Source organism: Ursus arctos, unplaced genomic scaffold (assembly GCF_023065955.2).
Source record: "Ursus arctos isolate Adak ecotype North America unplaced genomic scaffold, UrsArc2.0 scaffold_36, whole genome shotgun sequence".
NCBI lineage: Eukaryota > Metazoa > Chordata > Mammalia > Carnivora > Ursidae > Ursus > Ursus arctos.
Window position 1 is genome coordinate 3422258 of NW_026623050.1, and position 22002 is coordinate 3444259.

General features: G+C 38.3%; 1 protein-coding gene across 4 annotated transcripts in view; it reads left to right on the plus strand.

Moving 5' to 3' along the window:
- Positions 1 to 22002, plus strand: part of CDIN1 (CDAN1 interacting nuclease 1) — a 206556-nt gene that overhangs the window by 96216 nt on the left and 88338 nt on the right. For 3 of the 4 annotated variants that reach the window (XM_026480060.4, XM_048218745.2, XM_057306197.1), the window contains 3 exons: positions 1420 to 1487; positions 13061 to 13126; positions 13737 to 13842. In XM_026480060.4, coding sequence (XP_026335845.1) covers positions 1420 to 1487; positions 13061 to 13126; positions 13737 to 13842 — 240 coding nt within the window. The remainder of the gene's footprint in view (positions 1 to 1419; positions 1488 to 13060; positions 13127 to 13736; positions 13843 to 22002) is intronic. The other variant, XM_057306196.1, reaches the window with a different exon arrangement.

The following is a 22002-nucleotide window of genomic DNA, read 5'->3' on the forward strand; positions in this document are numbered from 1 at the left end:
TAAGTGATGGGCATCATGGAGGGCACTGGTGATGACCACTGGGTGATACACGGAAGTGTTGAATCACTATATTGTACACCTGAAAGTAATATAACGCTAAGTACTTTAACTGTACTGGAAATAAAATTCTTTAAAAAATTAAAAATTAAAAGAAATAATAGGCTGGATTGGTAGCAGAGGAAGTAGTAAAAATTTGGTGAATATTATATTTAGTTGTAAGTTGACACCAGCAGGAGTTGGCGAGTTTTGTATCGAGAGGAGTGTGGGAGAAAGGTAGAAATCGAGGACTCCTGCATTCTGGTTTGAACCGCATGGAGCTGTCAGTAACTAAGATGGTAAAGAAACAAATGGCATACGCATATGTGAGCAGCTGAACGTAATGAATCTGCAACTATAACAATAAAATAACCAAAGTTTATTGAGGACTTACCAAAAAAAAAAAAAAAGATACCTCAAGTGTTTAACACCAAGGCTTAGGGTTGTAGTATTAAAGAAATATTAGCTAGTATCAGTTATTTTTACAAAATTAATTTTAATACTTTTCAAGAAGTTGTACGGAGGTCGTACAAAAGGCTTTGTAACATCATATTCCGATCCTCTGCTTTGCCACACTTGAACCGTGTGACTGTGTGCGGATTCTTTTCTAAGCCTTGGTTCCCTCATCTATAAAATAAGGGTGATAATAACTAAGGATGAAATAACATACATAAGGCACTTAACACAGTACCTACCTCATAGTAATCACTCAAAGAATTTACATGTGCCTGTATCTGTTTCTATGCATATGATAATATGTGTGCACACACGCACGCAAGAGAAAACTTGAAGCAGCCTCTGCACCCACACCCCAACTCACAGTTCTTAGCAGCATTCAGTCTTTCCTCCAGAGTGCATAGGATTCTCAACAAGTCAGCTATTTGGCTTCACACATCACAGAAGATCACCAACCATAGGCTGAAAGTGGAACAGAGGCTAGAAATGCTGGCTCTGGGACAAGTATGGATTCTTAGAAGATTTATGGAGCTCTGTAAGACTGGAAACTCTATGGCAAAGCCCGGTTGGTATTCTTTGCTGCACTTAATAAGTGTTTAATAAATGTACTAAATTGAATTGAGGGATTTTTAACATAGTACAAAGGATGTTTAAAATGACTCTCCCTCCTTTCAAAAGAAGGTGCACATCCATTTATAAATCTTTGTTTGCCCAAATGCATATAAACATTACAGAAACAGGAAAATTCCATTGAATCATTTAAATGAGGGCATAGAAACCTCATTCCTCAGAAATGTGGGCTAGAGGTGGAAGTAGTTGCTATGATTACTCAATTTTCCATTTCATCTCAAAGTAGACACCTGGTATTAGCATATTTTTTATTGTATAATTGCACCTGTGTTACCCTCCTTAACTACAGCTTCTCAGTGCCATTGGTCATGAGCACGAAGTCCTGCTAAGAGACATGCTTCTGGAGAAAAACCTGTCCTTCCTAGGTAAGTATTACTTACATCCTCTCTAGCTCGTAATATCTCCATGAGTACTTAAATATATATTTTTTTAAAAATCTTCCACTCGCAGTTATTATGCACTAAAGGAAGAGTGAACGATGATTGATGCTGTTCGTGTTATCTTTTATTGATTTAGAACTGAGCAGGAACTCAGTTACCTAATCCCTGTATATACAGCACATGCACAGGCTTGCAATTAATATTTCATAGAATAAGTGGCTGAAAAAATGCTTTAATATCTGTTGCAGTATTACTTTTGGTGTCATGAGATATTAACCATAATCTGGGCCTTATGAGAGAAAGAAACAAAAGAAATATTATCTATAAAATGCTTTATATGTTAAAAAGAATAGTTAGAAAAATTCATGTTGGATATGTTTGTCTCATGTATGGAATCAGAGTGTACTTTTACTTGAAAGCCAAATATCAAGCTTTTATTATTTTTATGCGAGGCATTAATTGTCACCATAGATCTAGTGTGATTTTTAAAAATCTCACAGGTATACATGGACATGTGTTTTTGTGTGTGTGCCAATGTGGAATCTTGTTACGGATTGTTATTTCTTTCAACATCTGAAGCATTAAAATTAAGCCTTGAAGGGCATACATGTGATAACTGATCTCAGAAACCATAAGGCACTCTACAATGAATTAATTCCTTTTCTCCATTGTAGATACAGTCATTTTAAAGGTTCTATACAAACCTAAATGTGCATTGTATACATCTGTTATATGTAGATATTTAAGTCTGCATAATGTGGTTTTTTGAGGTTGAAAAAAATCATAGAATATTGAATTACACAACTTTTGTTCCAAAATGGACAAAGATTTGGCAAAGGAAAGTCCATTGAATGGCCTTACATCAAGTTGAGGAGGGATGTTGAAGACAAGCCTGCAAAAAGTCTGTTTGTAGTCTTAGTATTCAGTATTTTTATTAATGAACTGGAGAATGGAGTTGAATGTATTATCAGGTTGCTGATAATTTAAAGATGGGAGATCTCATAAATATTCCCTAGCAGGGGCTAAAAAGGTTGATTTAGGAAAATGGCCTCAAATTAGTGAATTAAATTTCAGTATGTAAAAGTAGCAAGTTTTTTTCATGTAAGGACAACTGAAATATTCAGCCTAGGTGAAGAGGGTAAATTAGATAGAAATCACCTTTTATTTTTATTTTTATTTTTTGATTATTTTTTAATAAATGGAGCCCAATGCAGGGCTTGAATTCATGACCCTGAGATCAAGACCTGAGCTGAGATCAAGATCATGCTTAACTGAATGAGCCGCCCAGATGCCCCTAGAAATCACCTTTTAAAATCTAATCCAAAAAATGGAGGTAACAGCATAAATTCATGGGTTAGTTAGGTTAAAAAATTAAATATGCATACAGATGTGTGTGTATGTATCTAGATGTATATTTATATGTGTGTATGTGTGTATAGCACCCATATTTCTTAGTCCTATTCTTTGAAGTGGACTACAAACAAGAAACAATCTTGCAGAAAAAGAAATCTAACCAGACAGAGAATGTATAATGGCTCAGAACTAATTGGAATGGATGACCGATGATGTACCATGACATATGTCTTAGAACTGTGGAGTCCTGATAGTATTACAAAATATCTGATCACATTGATCACTCAGATAGTGGCCAATATAGCATGGCCAAATCAGTTTTACTGTTTTGAAAGCACCAACAAGCAGTCATATTTTCAGGACTGCTTGGTGTTACTCTCTTGGCATCGTATGCTTATGGGTAGTCAGGCCCTTGGCACCATTTCTTTGCCTAGCCTAGCTTTTCTCCCCTTCCTTCCTGAGGACTAGATGACCCCGACAGGGAGGAGGAGCAAAAGGCTTACGTGTGCTCTAAACTGAGTTCCAGGTCCTTGACTCCCTTGATTCTGGGAACTGTGTTAGACTGAATTGACCATGGCTAGCAAAGGCAACGCAGAAACATCGCCAGGGAGTCATTAGCATTTGCATACAAGTGCAGAAAGGGGACTTACTACTTACGGGTCCTATCTAGTTCTCTGTGCTATCGGGTCTAGAGATAACCATATTATTGAAGCATACCCAAAGGTGATACTTAACTGATCTTTAAAATAAATGAGTTATAGGATGTTTAGCTGACTCCATGTAACCTCAGTGCTGTTTTTAAGTATTTCCTTGTCAGCATACAAAAAAGTTAATTTATTCTATGCATTTTAAGCATTTTAATGTAGTACTGAATTATTACAAGTTTATTTACAAGTTAAAGCATGATGATTCAAAGCCTTGTATGAAATATTGTTCTGGGGTTTTCTTTTACCTTGTAAATACCCCTTCACAGTGGTAGATTTAGGTAAATTTAGATAGATTATCATTTTAAATCAACTATAGAAAAATATTGGCATAAAAATAGACCACTAAGCTGATGTTTTCTTTTTTTCTTTTTGAAGAATCTTTTTTTTTTTTTAAGATTTTATTTATTTATTTGACAGAGATAGAGACAGCCAGCGAGAGAGGGAACACAAGCAGGGGGAGTGGGAGAGGAAGGAGCAGGCTCCTAGCGAAGGAGCCTGATGTGGGGCTTGATCCCATAACGCCGGGATCACACCCTGAGCCAAAGGCAGACGCTTAACCACTGTGCCACCCAGGCGCCCCTAAGCTGATGTTTTCTTATTTACATGTATACATCTTGAATTTTGTTGCAGAGCCATTACAAACATGTTTGTTTTACTTTGATTCTTCTATAAGCAAAAGCAAAACTGATTTCTCCCTCTTTCTCGCTCTAATTCTTTTGGTTTCTAATATGCCACTACTTTCAAAAGACAAAGATTCTTATTTTTACATATTAACCCTTCTTAAGAATTATGACTTCCCTGAAAGCCTATCCCATTCTAAATTTTCCATTTTGTGTTCTATATGTAATTTTATAAAATACATATCTTATATGACCTTTTTACCAATAGAAGAGAGAAATAAAAATAAATAACCTTTATTTTAACCCTAATAATTTTTTTGAATTTCCTTGATCCATGACCATATACTGAGGAGTCGTTAAGGCACAAGATTTAACCAGGCACTATTGGGAAGAAAAAAGAGAAGAGCACTTTTCATCGAAGATTTGTGTATACTCCTGGATTTATCCTATTTTATAAATCTATCCATTTGTACATCTGTGAATAGGTACATTGTTTCAGAGAAATCAAAGTTGAATAAATGTTTAGTTTTTCCAACTAAAACAATATATTTCATTCATACATTTATTCATTTATTCCAAAAATAAGTTACTGAGTTAGGTACTATTTATTCGGAACTAAACATGAAGTCAGATGAAGTCCCTGCTTTTGTGGAATTATGGTCTAGTAGGGAGATAAGCTGTCAACCAATGTATACTTTCAATTTCTAGCAATTTCTCAGAGTTCTTGTAATTCTTTTATTTATTATTCATGCATTCTTTTCAACTAATTCTTGTTGAGCATATTTTCTACACTAGTTAGCGTGAAGATGATGGTAAGCATTTTGTCCCCCCCGGATGCTTTCAGTGATGCACACTGTTGCCTTGTCCAACGCAGTAAGACTACAGTTCCATCTCTAGTGCATCTCAGTAGCTCTTCACTTGATGGTCTTGAAAATGAAAATGAATATATTCAAGGCTGTTGTTGTACTACTTCTATTAAACTTTTGAAAGAAAGATATAGATTATACTAAAAATCAATAGCCACCCTTTACATGTAAGAAAATGCTACTGGCTCATAAGCTACTTTTCCTGAAGCGGTGATGGAATTTTACTCACTTACCTGCTCTCTCACCAGCACCCTCCCGTCACCATGTGTTTCTAGGCTGGTCAGTTGAGCTCATTAGCTTGGTTATCTTACCACTGTGTTAACCAGTCTTTTCCTTTGTTGGTTCAGCAGACAGATTATCTTTTAGGTACCTACTTCGGGCAGGCACCATTAGGGATTAAAAAAATAAAAGTTGAATCAAACATGAAGCCTTGCAGGAAAATTTCAGTTAAGTTTCAGGTAAGTTCATGTCAGTTCTTTCCAAGGATAGTAATATAGAAGTAACATTTCTTGATCAGCATTTAAAGTCTGAGAAAAAGTGAAGAGCCTGCTACCCACTCCTAGGTGTAGATAGATGCACAAAGAATCTTTCTTAAACTTTAAATCGACCAACAAGTATTGTGATCATCCTTATCCCCTCTGCTAAGGGTTCATTCCATTTCTAGTATCAACAAAATAGAAAATGTATTTCAATTACTGGTGAAGATGCTTTGATTTTCATCTCTCCAGTAATTAATGAGACCATGTTTTGTTGTCTCTTCCATGCCCACCCTCTCCTCTTACCACCTTCTCAGGGGAAAGAGGAACTTTGGACAAAAGGGAAGGGAGGAAAGGAAAATAGTGATAGTAAGAAGACAACAAGACTGTTTGCACTGTCAGAGGCTATGAAAGAGCTTGTCCCAGAGACTGGAGACAAACTGTTCGTCCTCCATGGGCTGGCATGACTCCAGGTCAGAGGGACTTTCATTAGTGCCTTCCACAGCCGCTGTCTGGTGCAAATTCTTGTTACATTTGGCTTAATAAGGATGGCTCTGGAGATACTGTATTCTTTCCAGTGAATGTTGCCCTGTTAGTAGAAGCTAACAATTATTTTGAGTGACACCTGAGAGGCAGTTGCTTTTTCTCTGCCTCACCGTCCGTGTTTGGTCTTGCCTTACAAGAAACCAGCATATTTTACACGGGCACTTTTCTAGCATTCGTGTATAACTCTGCGGGACTCCAGGAGGGTATAATCTGTAAAGCCAGGAAGGCTTAGTGAGGGATGTCCCTTGCTGTAAAAAATTAGGATCTTTGTTTCTAAGAGTTCATCTGCTCCTGCTTTTATTCCCCACCTGAAGCAGTAGTGCTTTGTTGGGGGAGTGATTATGATGTGACAAACGGGGGATTATGACTTCAGGTGAAGAACAGGCAGTGGGAACAGATGAGATTTAGAGTGCTAAGGTTGTGTTTATGTGCAGATGTTAGCAGTGGAGAATAAGAGACTAGAAATATAACATATGATTATATAGGCTAACGGGAAATGACATGGTTGGGTATTTCATAAGGTATCAAGTATTTAAATTCCTACTTCTCTGAAGGTTAAAAATAAGATACAGTGTTCAGAATAATGGGAATATGATATTGGAAATGGGATGTGGGGAATCGGGTCCTTCTTTCCTAAGGAAATTGTCACGCTGTGGGATTATCTTACTCTCTTTATTGAATATGCTTGTGTGTACTTCTCCCTGAGATCAAGAGAAAGAACCATGGATACATGTATGCTGCTAGAAGACAACATACTCTGGAACCTTGATGACAGGTTATCCTGTCCACTTTACTATGGTAGTCTTTCTGCTCTGGGCCCTTCCCTCCTCATGGCTCTGGTTGGATAACTCATGTCTGCTGATTGTCTGCTTTCCTGGCCACTTGACGAGATATTGGAACCCCTTTGGTTGTGACAAAAATCAAGTCAAACTAAATTATACCCATACTCAAGGATGTATATCTGGAAAGTCCAAAGGAGAGAAGTTTGCTTCTGGTGTATAGAATCCAGAAGACAAAAAATGTCATCAATCTCTCTTTTATCCCTCTTGTGTTCTGCTATTTTCCATGTTGGCTTCATTCCTAGGCAATAAAGATGATCCCTGGTAGTTGCTAGTTTGTTTATTCCTTAGGCTTCTTAGTCCTGGAGACAAGTTGGTGATTCTCTTTTGCCCCATAATGAATCTGAGGAAGGGCTCTAATCAGCTACACGTGTCCAACCTGGAGGCTGATGGTTGGGGTCACGTTATTGGTCATTCACCAGAATCATATCGTGAGAGTAGGATGGCAATGCCAGACAGAATGGGATGCAGGACCAAAAAAATCAAATATCTCACTCCACAGAAAATTAATTACAGGTTGGAGCTTTAGTCCCCATGACCAAAAGGCATTGGGAGTCAAATCTATTGTGCGATTGGCTTCTGGGGGGGGGGGGGGTGTTTGTGTGTGTGTTGTGTGTGTGTGTGTAGAAGATCCTTTTTGTGTCTCAGAACTGCTAATATTCCTTTCTTCATTGAGATTGGTTCTGGGACAGATGGAGCTGGCCCTGCAAAAGGGTCTGACATCAATGATGACAGCTAAAAAAAACTTCAGCAAAGGGTAACATTCAGCCATTCCTCAGAATTTGGGAGCTGAAAAGTGTTTCATCCAATGCCCTTGTTCTGTTTAGTGGAAACTGGCCCCAGCCGGTGCCTTTCCACTGACTTGCCCTTTTCACTCTACCATTCTGATATGTCTCTTCTTTTGTGGCATTCAATCCAAAGAATTTAGAATGTGGTGTAAAATACAGAGTATATTCTGTTGTTGATATTCATATCTCCTGTCTCCACAGCCACCAGTCGGCAGGGACCAGCCTGCTCAGCCCCACTTTGTACTGTCCCGGCTTTGTGACCTCCCATTTTTTTCCTATCTTTAGGGCACTTCAATTTTCACTAGTATTGTCCCCTAAAGACATAAGCAAAGGACAAGGTCAGAGCAGTCAGTTGTATTCCTTATTAGTAGCTTTGATAAGAGGCTTTGGGGGAAGAGGTTGAAACTAATGGCTGTAATGAAATTTGGGGTTCTCTAAAGATTTCATTTATCTGTGCTGTGGGTCTCCCCATTAAATGCATATCTGTTCTGTGTACCTTTGCCCGTAGTCTGCATATCATAGTAACATCTGTTATTGAAACCTTGCTGACTTCTTAAATTGGGTAGAAAAGACTATGAAACTCACTCTTAGAGAACATAAAAATACGGATAAGAAAGTCATAGCTCCAGGTATTGAATGAGACAGTGTTTTGGGGAAAAAAACAAAAAACACAGAAAAACAAAATAGTAGAGTAGAAAAGATACACTGTAGTTTTCATTTGTGTTTATGTATATCCTTTGCCTTTCCTCAATTTAGTAGAAATGTAATAGGTGTTAAGATTCTTTTCATCGTACAATGTATTTTAACCCAGCATTTTAGAAGCCTTTTGACAAATTCATAGATAAAAGGCCATGTCAGAATGTTACTTTTCATTTTCAGATGTCTTGAACTGGAATTTTGCGTAATTTTCCTGGAAAAAACTATTTCTTAAAAATTTAAAGCCTTTTTATAAAACAAACAAAAGAAAACCTCAAACTTTTCCTTGGTAGTCTTCATGCCCTTCTATGATTCTTAAGTATATGTTAACTAGTTTCAGATGTGTTTTGTTCTCTGACTCAAAATCAGCCCTTTATTTTAGAAAAAGAAATTGTGTAATTAGTACTTAATTGCTTTGGATATTTTGGGGCATTTAGAGGAGAGGGTAATTAAAAGGCCGGAGAAATTAAACTTTCACAGTGTTCTTTACGTATGTGTAATTCCTTTCTTAAATGCCCTCCAAAGGCAGGCCTGACAACTTAAAAATAAATGAAGAACTGGGTTGCTTTTAAAAAATTTAACATCAGTTTTATCTCTGGATGCAGTTTCATTGATTTTTTTAAACTTCAGTTGGAGAGAGGGCCATTGAAATGTTAGAAATCAAGAGATTATCTAGTTCATTTCCTCTTTAGGCACATGTCACCTAAATAATATTGGACAGATGGCCATCACCCCTCCTGTGTTTCAAGATCCTCTAGGAGGAGAATAAAAATTTTTTCACTACCTCATAAATGTCACACACGATCAAATTTAAATATTTGCCATAATTAAAAGTGGTATGTGGTTTGTTGGGACGAACTAGAGTGTGGTTGATGTAGGCTCTTGTCTGTATCTTCATCTATCCAAGAGGCCTAGGTCATGGTGGGTCATCTCACTCCTCTGGGCCACTTATGTGTAAGTTGGAATATTGGACTAGCAATCTCTAAGACTTTACAAGTTCAGAAATACTGTGTTTCATGAGTCACACACATTATCTAAAAATCCCACATCTTTGTAGATCTCGAGGCTAAGAGGTCCGCTTTTAAGCAAGAATATTCTGTTGATTTTGATAATGAACACTTGAACTGTGACATCAACAAGCTTAGTAGTTATGAAATATATTGGGTGTTTTTAACATACACCTTAAATATGAGCCTTACTTCATATTTGCTATGTTCACCGAATAAGATGGTTATACAGGATTGGAGATTGATTTCATATTGATCCCCAACATTCTGGGAAGTTATACTAAAAGCTCTATTCTAAAACATTGCTATTGCTCTTTTTTGCCCTTTCTAGCTAATATTATTCTTATTTTTTCCCCTTAATTCTGATCCTTTTTTTTTTTTTTCTTAAAGAAAATATTAGGTTACTGAAACATCCAGTTTTCTACTTGGGAAGTTCAAAGAATCCTAAGTAACCATTTGGCTCCAATATGTAGAAAGAGCTATAAAAACCTCGATGAAGTGTGTAATTTTCAAGGAAAATATAAATTGCAAAACTGACCGTTAGAAGAGAAAAATCTAAACAGATTGGTAGCCATCAAAGAAATGGGAAAGGTAACGGAAGAGCTGCCCCACCATCATAGAGCCAGGCCCAGATTATTGTCTGGAGGAATTCTGCCCATACTTTCAGGAATGGATAATGCCAATGTTATCTAAAATATCGCAGATCAAAGAAAAAAAGTAGGAAAACTTCCCATGAGTATTAAGGAAAGGGATGCAGTTCCTTCTTTGATGATTGAGATGAACCTCAGAGCAAACAGCTGGGACCCAGGATGAAGGATAGCAGTAGAAGGTATCAAATAAAACCTTGAACTTTGGGCCACATTTGTTGTCCCTGTGCCTTGTTGATTAATGAGAAATTAAACCAGGAAAGAAAATTATTAAGTCAGTCTAGGTAGGCTTTGTAGAAGGCATGAGTATTCTTTAAAATGCAGTTGTATTTTATTCAGTTAACCATTTGAGCATTAAATACAAAGCATACGTTGGTGGTAAGAGTGGGGCAATGAATAGGTTCTAAAAAATGAAAAGGAAACAGTTCCTGTCTTCAGAACAGATACTCTGCACCCAGTATGTGGGGAACAGGGAGTAAGCACAGTAAGACAAGGGAATGACGACAGAATGAACAGAAAGGAAGTAGTGTGAGCTGGTGATGGAGCCATACCCTTTAGATCATGGAGTTGGAGCCCCGACAAGATGGTCAACCGAATTTTAAATCCATACCCAATGGTTTGGATAATGATTTTGTGGTAAGGAATTTTTCAAGGTCTGGGGGCCAGGAAAAGAGCATAATACAGAGGCCAGGAAATCACACCAGATGGATGGGACTGACCTTAAAAATCTCCCAGTGGCATGAGCCATGATAGAAACTTCTCCTCGGGCTTAAACCCGGTGAGCAAGCCCGCCTGCTCTTAATACTACTCCCTACACTTGTGCTGTCATTTCCTCTAAACTTTGCCCACATTGCCCCCTCCTTCTTTTTTAGTAAATCTAGGATGAAAGTAACAGTGTGAAGGTTGAAACAGGGATGGTAAGGCAGTGAGAGTTTAGTAAATAAAAGAGTGGAGAAGAGACCCATGGCATTTCAAATGTGTGGAATAACCTCTTTACTTAAAAAAAAAAAAAATGTTATGTCACTAATGGTGACACAGACTTCTAGAAGCTATCGTTTGGGTACAGTTACTATTGGATCAACTTCAGACTGAGAGAGAGAGAGAGAGAGAGAGAGAGAGAGAGAGAGAGTTGGGGTAGGGAGAGAGGGTGGAGTGAGAAAGTACATGGTTATACCTCGAAGTTCGCCACTGAAAGATGGAAAGATTCCCTAGCCTCACCTGATGTTTTCTGCCCAAGTTTTGTTTTGTTCACATTACGTGAGTGGCAGAATTTAAATTGTAGGTATTGTGTTGGTAATTTTGGTGCAGTGAACAGGAGTGCAACATCTGCCTTTAAAGGGGGTTTAGTATGTGCATTTTGATAGCTTGGTGACCTTTGAAATTTTGTTTTGAACTGCTGTCAGAAACATCATCATTTTTCTTACTGAAACAGATTCTAACATCTGCAAAGGTTGATCAAGCTAGGATAGTTTTAATAAAATATTAGTCTCTGTTTTTTAATGTCAACCCAGCTTTTAAAACTGTTCATCAGCTATGGGAAACATCAGCTCAAGGCGCTTGAGTTGCTTTTAATAAATGTCTTTTCCATTAGATATTCTTGTAGTGGCCAGTGTATAGAGAGGATAGAAATTTGTTTCAGGCTTGTTCATCTGCAGTCCAGTTTTCTGAATTCTCTTGTTTTTAAAGTAAAATTACTTAAATTTGTATTTCCTTATCTCAATAGTTAACTTAAATTTTTTTATACTTCAAGGAGGGGAGATTGTTCTTAATTCTGACATCCATCCTCCAAAGTCTGGATAAAGGACATCCACTTTTAACAAAATTTCACTTAAATATCTAGTTTAACTATGTCTTGTCATTAAAAGGTTATTTACGTTTAAAATGCTGACCTTTCAAGATGTACACAAGAGTGTTCTAAAACAGAGTTTCTGAACATTGGCCATGAAACCACTGTCTTGGGCTGACAAATGGATTGGAAATAAGCTACCCAACACTGGGAATGGGCCATTAATTTTAATCAAAGGTGATGCAGGAAGGCGAATGGGATGCATGACAATGTCAACAGCCCAGTAGGTGTTAAGAGACCACACAGCCTTCCTTGTTACTTGGTTGGGCCATTAGTTGAGGTTGGGTGAAGACAGAAAGCCATGTCTGGAATTGAATGACCAGGTCACTCCAAAATCTAATGGAGAACTCCTCATTTCAGAAATCACATTGTAATGCCATTAGAAGTCAAGGACAGCATTTAGAAAATATTGGAAGATTTTTTTTTAAAACCAAGCACCTTGCTAGTTTTTACCAACTTTGTCAAGCTCCCTGTTTCCTGCCTCCTTTCCTTCTGAATGGATCATTGATATTTACAGAGGATCAGGAAATCGAACAGACTTAGAGAAAAATCTCAAAGCGTGTTTGCTTTTCAGAATTACATATTGTTAGTTGTAAAACTCTGGTAAATGCCAGAAACAATAGCATACCAAAGGAATTAAGCAGGGCAATTAATTCTCTGTAGTGATCTCATTGTCCTTGTCCCTCTCTGTGTTCTTGTGTATAGGAATAGTTTTACTAATTGAAACTAAACTTTCTTAGTTGCTTTAATGAAAACATTTGTTTTATAACTGTAAAGGCCACTGTGCTTGTGCCTCACTGTAAATTGTCAATATTGCCTGATAACATTAGTGATATTCACAGTGGTGAAAGCCTTTCCTTTTAATCAGTAAGTATATTTCATTATTTTGAGTATTTTCAATTACAAAAAAGGTGGCATATGACAGCTTGAATTAATGATATTTATAATAAAGACATAAAAATGCAGAAGGGACAAAGAGGCATTTTTATATCTATGCTTCAGGTTTGTTAAGAAAGTTCATTTATTCTGACACAGCATTGCATGCATAAGAAAGATATGTATGACTGCATTAGTAATTTTTACACATTTTAAAGAAAGAAAAGCAATTATATTGCTGTCTTGTTAATGGAACACTGTTATAAGTAATAGTATTTGTTCTTCCCGTAGATGAAGATCAGCTCCGTGCAAAGGGTTATGACAAAACACCAGACTTTATTTTACAAGTGCCAGTTGGTAAGTCCTTAAAACTCTCTTACGCATTTGTTCATAGCGAAAGGGGATGAGCGTTCTCTGTAGATTTATTTTTTTTTTTTTACTTTTTGTTAATATTAGCAAATGTTACCAGAGTAGATTAGCTTTAAATGGGTGAAATTGTTGGAAAAGATTATTTTAGACTAGCAGAAAATAGTAGGTCCAGAAGAAATCTCTGCCTTAAAAACATTTACATCTATTTGAGAAATAAACATGTCTTCTGAAGACATTTTGGGTGCCATTTTCTCTAAGTCATTTCTCTAAGTTCTGAATTTTTTCCACGTGGTTCCTTTGAACAGCCGGTCTGGCTTACTTGGGTTTGCTTTCGTGTTACTTGTGCACTTGCAGAGGCAGTGTCAGAATAGGAGGGGGACTTTTGAAAATGACGAGGAAAATGAAAGGGATCTGATTATAGCACAAATGTTCTTTGTAAGGAACATATGCGGTGTGCCGTTTAATAGTCACATCCGTCGAAGACAGTGACGGCTGAGCCTCCGCTCATTAATGGGGAGCACAGAGAGGCCTAGACGGAGTTCAGCATTTCCAATCTTCCCTTCTCTTTGCTCTGCATTAGTAATGCTTTGTCCCTTAGCTGTAGAAGGGCACATAATTCACTGGATTGAAAGCAAAGCCTCCTTTGGTGATGAATGTAGCCACCATGCCTACCTGCATGACCAGTTCTGGAGCTACTGGAATAGGTAAGGTCCCATTATTTTTCTCTTAAGATAAACGATACTCGGCTGAAATCTCATTAGAAAAAATGTTTTGTTTAGCTGGTAAAAATGCTAGTAGCCTTTGTTTCTGGTAAGTACAGAGACTTGATTAATGTATTCATTTCAGATAATTTAAACTCCTCTGCTTTCATAATGCTGCTTCATTTTTTAAAACTAAAAATCTCTGCATAAGGTCAAAATTAGTATATACTCCCATTTTCCGCTTTACGGCGAGAATACGGGTAGCACTTAAAATAGAAATAATAAGGTGAGGTGCCTGTATTATGATATTGACACTAACTTTTTATTCTTTGGATGTGAAGTTTATGCTTACTCTCAGACCCTTAAAAATATCTTATCCTCAGCTCTCTGAGGAAAGTATCCAAATGATATGAAAGATCAAAGCGATTTGCCTTCCAACAGAAAAACAGTTTACCTCCCAACTTCAGTCAACAGTCCTGAAGGCATGGAAATCCCATCGATTAATGGAAAGGGTTGGAGGGGAGGATACTTTATCATCGAATTCGCAGCATTGCCTGGGCCTTCATATTCTCTCAGCTAATCCTCACAAGGAAGTTACTTTTCCCCCCATTTTACAGAAAACGGATTCTCAGAGAGAAAATAATAATAATATGGTTAGTCGTCATGCATTCGTCTTTCTCGCTCCCAAACTCGTGCCCTTTCCAGTGCATCTCTGTTGTCATTTGTAGTACAACTGTTGCAACTTTGGCTTTTTCTGTTACTGTAGCGCCACGTTTTCACACCGTGCATTGTTTTTCCCCTTGGAACAGGAGGTAGGGCAGGGGGTAACCTTTCTAGATTAACTGTGCTCCTCAGTCATGGCCAACAGTAAGAATACAATAGTAAGATGACACTGGCCCAGATCATTAAGGAATGAGACAGTAGCATCCGTGCACAATAGTCTTATCCTGGGGAAAACGAAACAAAACCAAAACCAAAACAGTGACAGGCTACAAAATTTGGTATTGTATTGTTGCTCAGCTTTACAAAAGGCCAGCAGACCTCGTCCGTAGCAGCTGTGCTAAACTAAGCCCACTTTTTGCCATGGTAACAATGATCTTGACAAAATGCTGAATGTAATGGCTTTCTTGATTTTCTTGTGTAATTGTGCGTAGCATCCGAGCTTTACTTTACAGGGATGGAGGAGAAAAGTGCAAAATGTTTTAGAAATCAATGCTGCTTCAGCGTTCCCTATCTTTTATTCAGCCATTATTCAAATTAGCAGTAATGTGGCAAATTGAATTTTAGATTTTTAGCAATTTTATGAGTTTGAAATAGTAAAGAAAGCATCATCTTTGATGGCATAGGGAAAGCAATGACAAGAAAATCAAATTGTGTAAGTTTAGGTTGCTAAAGCATTTTTAACTTTACTAATAAACAAAACCATTATGCACTGAGACGGTGCCCCCACTTTGGTACTGGTCATGTCTTTTATGAAGAACAATTACAAATTGAATTCCAAAGAGTAGAGCTTACTTGAAAATTAAAATCGTATTTTTTTTTTCTGAAACAACTGTAGTATTTATTGAGTGCCTACTATGTGCCTGGCACTCACTATTTTAGAGGCTGAATAAATAATCTAGTCAGTAATTGGACTCCTATGCATTATTGACCCAGCTGGAGGGGATCTAAGCAATGGATAATTTAATACAGCTTCCTTTGGACTGGATTTTAGATTATTTTGTTGTTTGCTACTTGTTCTGTTCTAATGATGTTTTACTTACATGACTATTGGTTTACATTCCCTAAACATGTTCTTTGAATACGTACCAGCTCCTGGGCATGATTCATTCAGGGTATATTGCACGAGAAGGGAAAGTCAGCCTTGATTTTGAATGTTCCAGATCATCCAAGAAGGAAATAATCTACACAGAATTCAGTAGTTTTACCAAATGTCTGCAGAGAGGCCAAGAAATGGAAGTAGTGGTGACATTCAAAACAGAACGTAGAGGCATTTATTTGGATATAAAATTTTGATTATAACAGTGATACAGACTTAGCAGTGATAGGGCATTTTGACAGGAGAACTTAGCCTATTTATGAAAGTATGGTATCCTACTCTTCATATTTTGCCTCAACACAACTCACACAGTAGTTGCTGAAATTGTTCAGAGTGGAGGAATCATCTCTCCACCTGTAGGTAGCCTTGGCTGGATGGCATCTGGGCTAATTGCTTTATTTGTGTGATAAGCCTCTAGTTAACATAAACACTGTTCCCAAATTATCACACTATTTTTAGATTAAATGTTGGATTTTACAATAAGACTGTTCAGTTAATATTTGTAGAATCATGACTTTGTATAAGCCCATTTTCTCACATAAATAACTGAAGAGTCCTTAGTTTTTACTTTAATGTTTCTACTGGAGTTTCCTTTTTTGTTGTAAGTGGATATTCTTATTCATCCTTTCAGCAACTTTGACAAAGTTGATCATGCCCTACCTCTTTATTAAAACATCTTTTCTTGACTTCTGAGAGACACTCTTCTGGGCTGCTTCCTGCCATCCCAGCAGCATACCCAGGTTGCTTTGCTGGCTTTTGCTCCTCCCAGCTCTACACTGGAGCTGGGCCCTGGAACTCGGTGCTCAGCCCTCTTCCCTTTGCTAACTACATTCACTTCCGGGTGTCTCTCTTGGAGATTTCATTACAGACTATGGCTTTATACACCATCTCTGTAATAGTATCTCTTAATTCTTGCTGCCAGCCCTAATATTTCCGCTGAGTACAAATTTATTTATCCAGCTGTCCACTCAGTATCTCCTCTTGGATATCCAGTGGGTATCTGAGACCTAACACGTCTAACATTAAACCTTGATTTTCCTCCCCAGGCTTGTGGCTCCCCCATTTCCTCCCAAGCCCAACTAATGGTGCCACAATTTGCCCAAATACTCAAGCCAAAACCCCAACCCACCACCAACCTACCAGAAAGTCCTTTCAGTTCCATCTTTGTCATGTGTCACATCATGTGTCAGTATCACCTTCTTCCCTGGCATCACCTCACTATCTGTCATCATCTCTTGAACTGTTGCTGTAACTTCCAAACTGGTATCCAGACGTGAACCTTTATACTCCTGTGGTCCGTTTTACGTACCCTGGCCAGAGAGACTCTTGGGAAATACAAATCAGATTGTATTGCTTCCTGCTCTAAACTCCTCAGTGGCTTCCCCTCATATTTCAAATAAAATCCAAACTCTTTCCCAGGACATTCAGAGCCCTGCGTGATCTGTCTCTCCACCACCCTCAGTTACCTGCACACCTGCCCCTCTCTCTCTTCAACTAAGGCTCCCTCCGTTTCTTATACTTCTGCAGCCACACTGGCTTTCTGGGCCTTCCTTAAATCTACACTGCTCATTTTTACTTCAGAACTCTTATTCTGGATAATTCTTCTGCTTGGAGTTTTCTTCATTTGAATCTCCACATGGTGAACTCCTCACGCCGTTCAGGGGTCTGCTCACAGTCCCCTCCTCGGGGATACCTTCCGTGACCACTCAATCTAAATGGCCCCACCTCAGTCATCTCTCCCTCCTCACTTGGTTGGACTTTTCTTCAAATTATTTATCCCTATCTGAGTGAAAGAATAACCATTTATATCAACATCAGTTTGTTTGAAAACAAGCCTTTATTAAAGAGCTTTACCTTTTATATTGCTATTGTTAATTACTATACATAGTGTGCCCCTCATTCCTTTGTAATCAGAGCTGCAGGAATTTTCCCTGGCTTAATTAACCTTGGAAAAAATTAAATTTTGCAGTGCCATCACCTTCCCTAAAGTCGAAGACATTGAGTACAGAACACAAGCTGTCTCCTGTGTGCAGGCCCCTCTCCCGGGTATGAACTTTGATCAAATAGCTCCTCAAAACTCTACGGTCTCTACTTCTGTGGAGTTAAAGGAAATAGAGCGCCTCTGAGAAGCAGCATTTGGACCATAATGTAGCCCCAAATTTTATAAGGCTATATATATGATTATAAAGAAAATACATATATATTTACATGTATATGCATTTGTATCTCCCATATACGTAGGGCTATAAATACAAGTTGTATAAAAACCACATTTCCTTGTGCAGTCAACACCCCAGAAGCCTTCTCATTCTACTTCTATCATCAAAAAGTGAGTTCTTTGACAGTTTGACCTATATTACTAAGTATATTTTCATATTTGATTGTGACAGTTAAAAAAAAAAGCAATTCTATAATCTGAGGCCAAATTACATACACGGGTTCTATACATATATGTGGTTTTTCCAAGAATCAGGAGGAGACACCCTGTGCTCACTTTTGGTGTTTGGAGATAAGGTGGGTCCATTTGAAGGAAAATATTAAGTGACCGTAAAGAGGAAAGCTTCACAGCAGCTCAGCAGCACGCGCACCACGCCCGACAGCTACCGATCAAGCACGTGGAAATCTCAGCTGCCATTCCGGGCACGCTCTGGCCTCCATGAGAAACTGAAGTGCACTATGTAGATACACCTCTTCATTTCTCTCAGAGGATCAACACTTACTGACTGGCAAGCACAAGGCAAAGTTTTGTTTCAACATGATTTCCCAGTTTAGTGATCCTTGAAATGATGGAGGGAATCTCTCCTGTTCTTGGGTTTGAATCCAGGCCATGCCACTTCCCAGTCCCATGACTAGGAACAACTTGCTTAACGTCCCTGAGTCTTTGTTTTCTTCCATAAAATGGTGTCAGTTATACCTTCTTGACCACGTGGTCATGAAGATCAGTTATTTAATACATGTAAAGCTCTTTCGAAGTGCCTGGCAGTCAACCAATATTAGTTCCCCTCTGTCTTTTTCTCCTGTATATCCCTGTCTGATGTATTGTAGAAGTCTTCTGAGTAGACATTTTTATTTACCTTCTTTGCCAGATAAACTCCTCCTGGACTACTCAGCTTGGCTGACATCTCTTTGGGAAACCTTCCTGCATTCCAAGCTTGGGTTCGGTACCCACTCCCGTGTTCTGCTAATAATTTCATAGCATTTGTCAAATACTGTAATTTCTTGTTTACTTGTCACCTTCCTCCAGTTAAGATTGAGTTTCATCTTATCTATATGTTTTATCTGTCATCAAATGCCCAAAATCTGGTGGACACCGGTCAGGTATTCCTGACTGGTGGAGGAGCCAACAGGTGATCAGTTCTAAGGTCCCTGGTACATGGAATGTGGCCTAGATAGGGATTGGGGGAATATACAGCAAGTGGGGATGTCCCCTTGGTCCTACAGAATCCTCACCCCATGGATTAGGATACAACCAGAGGGGTATAGAGTAGAATCCTCTCAAGGTTTGGGCCAGGCCATGGACCACTCTTGAACAGTTCCAAATAACAGTATCAAAGGAAGCAAATACATGTATCTTCCAAGGTGATTTTTTGTACTGGTGTTAGGATGTGAGGGGAAATGAGCACAAGAGGAAATGTGCTCTTGATCACATTTATGTATCACTGAAAAGATTAAGAGCTGAGTTCCATATGTCAGAACTTTGGACCTTTGGCTCCAGAGAGTCTACACTCCTAGAGGCACTGCTAAGCTAATACCTTCTGCCACAAGAATTGATTTGACTTTAGTTCTTACCTCTAAGTATATTTTAAAGATTGGTTATTTACTCAATGGTTTAGCAATTGCTTTCTCTGGTCGGTGCTGCCTTGAGAGGTGAGGCATTCAGAATGGGGCTGCCTAGCAGTTAGAGTTAAGGAAGGTATTTTTTCAGAGGATGGCCAAAGTTTTTCCTGTGTTAAGATACTTTCAGGAAGCCTGCAATTAGCCAAATCACAGATTTCCAGTTATTTCAGTCCTGTTAAAAACAAGGCTGATCACATCTGTCTTAAGTTGGAGTATATGCCTCAGCAATAGAAGCTCTTGCAAACCTTCAATTACAACAGCCTCAGAAGGCACTGCTGCCGTATACTAACAAGTAGTCATCAGCAACAACAAGAGACAGATTGACTAATAATTAGCAAATGCACTGGAGAGGGCTCCTCTAAAGGTAAAATATAATAATTTGCTTTTCCATCTCTTTTGGTGGAGATGGTTGTGAGATATTGATGTTCTGTTGTTCCAGACAAATACTTGACACTGTTATTAGCTGGAGTAACCTTGAAATATTTGAAAAGGATGAAAGTGTCTGCTGCGTATATAGTACTTTTATAAGAATGACTTCTCATAACATTTTTTTTCTGCATTTGGAATGTGAAATGCAAGAATTTTCCCCACCAAGTAATTCACGTTGTCTGCTGTTGTTAATTGTTTTCAGTGTTGACTTAAAATCCAAAACTGAATAAGGGGTAGGAATGTTCCTTAGGCTTTTAAAGTGATATTTGCAATAAAGAGACACTTGTTAAATAACTGGAATGGGTTGAAGGACTAAAGAGAAAGAAAATAGACATATAAGGAAATATTAATGAGTTGTAGTTTCTCAGAAAGATACCTATCTGATTACTGCCTTCAGGCATGCACAAGATTTGGGGGGCACACGGGTATAGAGAGAGTATATCGACCAGTTTTCCAAAATCAGGGGACCAAAGAATTGTTGAAAGGATGACTCTTCTGCTGACCCACTATGATGGAATTAATATGAGGGGCGCCTGGGTGGCGCAGCGGTTAGGCGTCTGCCTTCGGCTCAGGGCGTGATCCTGGCGTTATGGGATCGAGCCCCACATCAGGCTCCTCCGCTATGAGCCTGCTTCTTCCTCTCCCACTCCCCCTGCTTGTGTTCCCTCTCTCGCTGGCTGTCTCTATCTCTGTCGAATAAATAAATTAAAAAAATCTTTAAAAAAAAAAAAAAAAGATGGAATTAATATGAGTCACATATGCTTCGGAAAAGTTACCTCACACCAAACTAACAAGTAAATGATTGGGTGGTCGGTCATTCTAAGGATGGAAACACAACCATTATGATCATCCAGAGAGAGTGAGGGAAGAATAATAGAGATTCTGCCAATAGGAAGTGACTCGGGAGCACAGAGAGAGTCAGGAGCCCAAGAATACAGAATCCATTTCTGTACTTATTCTAGAATATTGGAGATCAGGTTGAAACTGATGCTTAAAATGGCTCAGGGTTATAGGTCAGTGATACTCAAACTTCACCATGTATTGAAATCACATAAGGGGCATTTTAAAAATACTGATGCGGGTCTTATCCCTGATAAGAGAACTGATTTAATTGATGTTGGGTAGAGCCTGGACCTTGGGAGTTTTTCTTCTCTTTTGAAAACTTTAAGTGGTCATGCCAGTCTACATGCAGCACTGATGTCAGCTTCTTCTTTACCTAGCCTTGGTGAGGTAATAGCCAAACAGCCCTTGCATTTGTAGTCTTTCTGCTTTCCAACAGAGTATTGATGAGAAAAATAAAGCCTTGTTAAGGAATAAAGGTTCAGGTCAGCAAACACTTTCACAGGCGCTGAGTGTCAGTCAGTAGGGACCCCAACTCTGTTTTGGGGGGTCTTATAGTAAGGCCTGAGGCCGTAAATTGCAGGGATGGGACCCGAACCCAGATCTCCCTCTGAATTCACACCTGTGCGCTTTCTGCCCCACCAGGCAGTTTCCTGTCAGCCATGGTGAGAAATCTCTGTTAAGAGGCTGCTTTACTCAGTTAATGGGTTCACTGAGCTGATCTAAAAAGCTCTCCAGCATATGTGCTTTAGATATTTACCTCCATAAGGTTAGCGAAAAATGGTCCAGGTGTTCTCTGTTGCTTTCTTAGAAGCCCTTATTCTATATTCAAAAATGTATCTGTAGGATTATTTTAAAAGCCTGTCATGTATTCCAATACACCCAGAATATAATAACCGCTGAATTGTTGGATTTGAAATCTAGAGAATTAGAGAAGTCTTTTGTATACGGTTCACATTCACAAATTCTGACTGAACTGTCTGAAGACTAGTTGGAATTCAGAAGAGAAGTGTACTGTGGAACATTTGTTAAGAAATGTATGTTTTTATTTTAAATGGAGTTCATTTTTTTTTCTGAATTGCATTTGGTTGCACATAAGAAGCAAGTCTGTTTTAATAAATAAGAATAGTCTTAAAAATAGCTCTATTGAGGTATAATTGACATAAACTGCATATATTTAAAGTATACAATTTGACAAGCTTTGATACGTTTATATAAACTTATAAAATTATCACCAC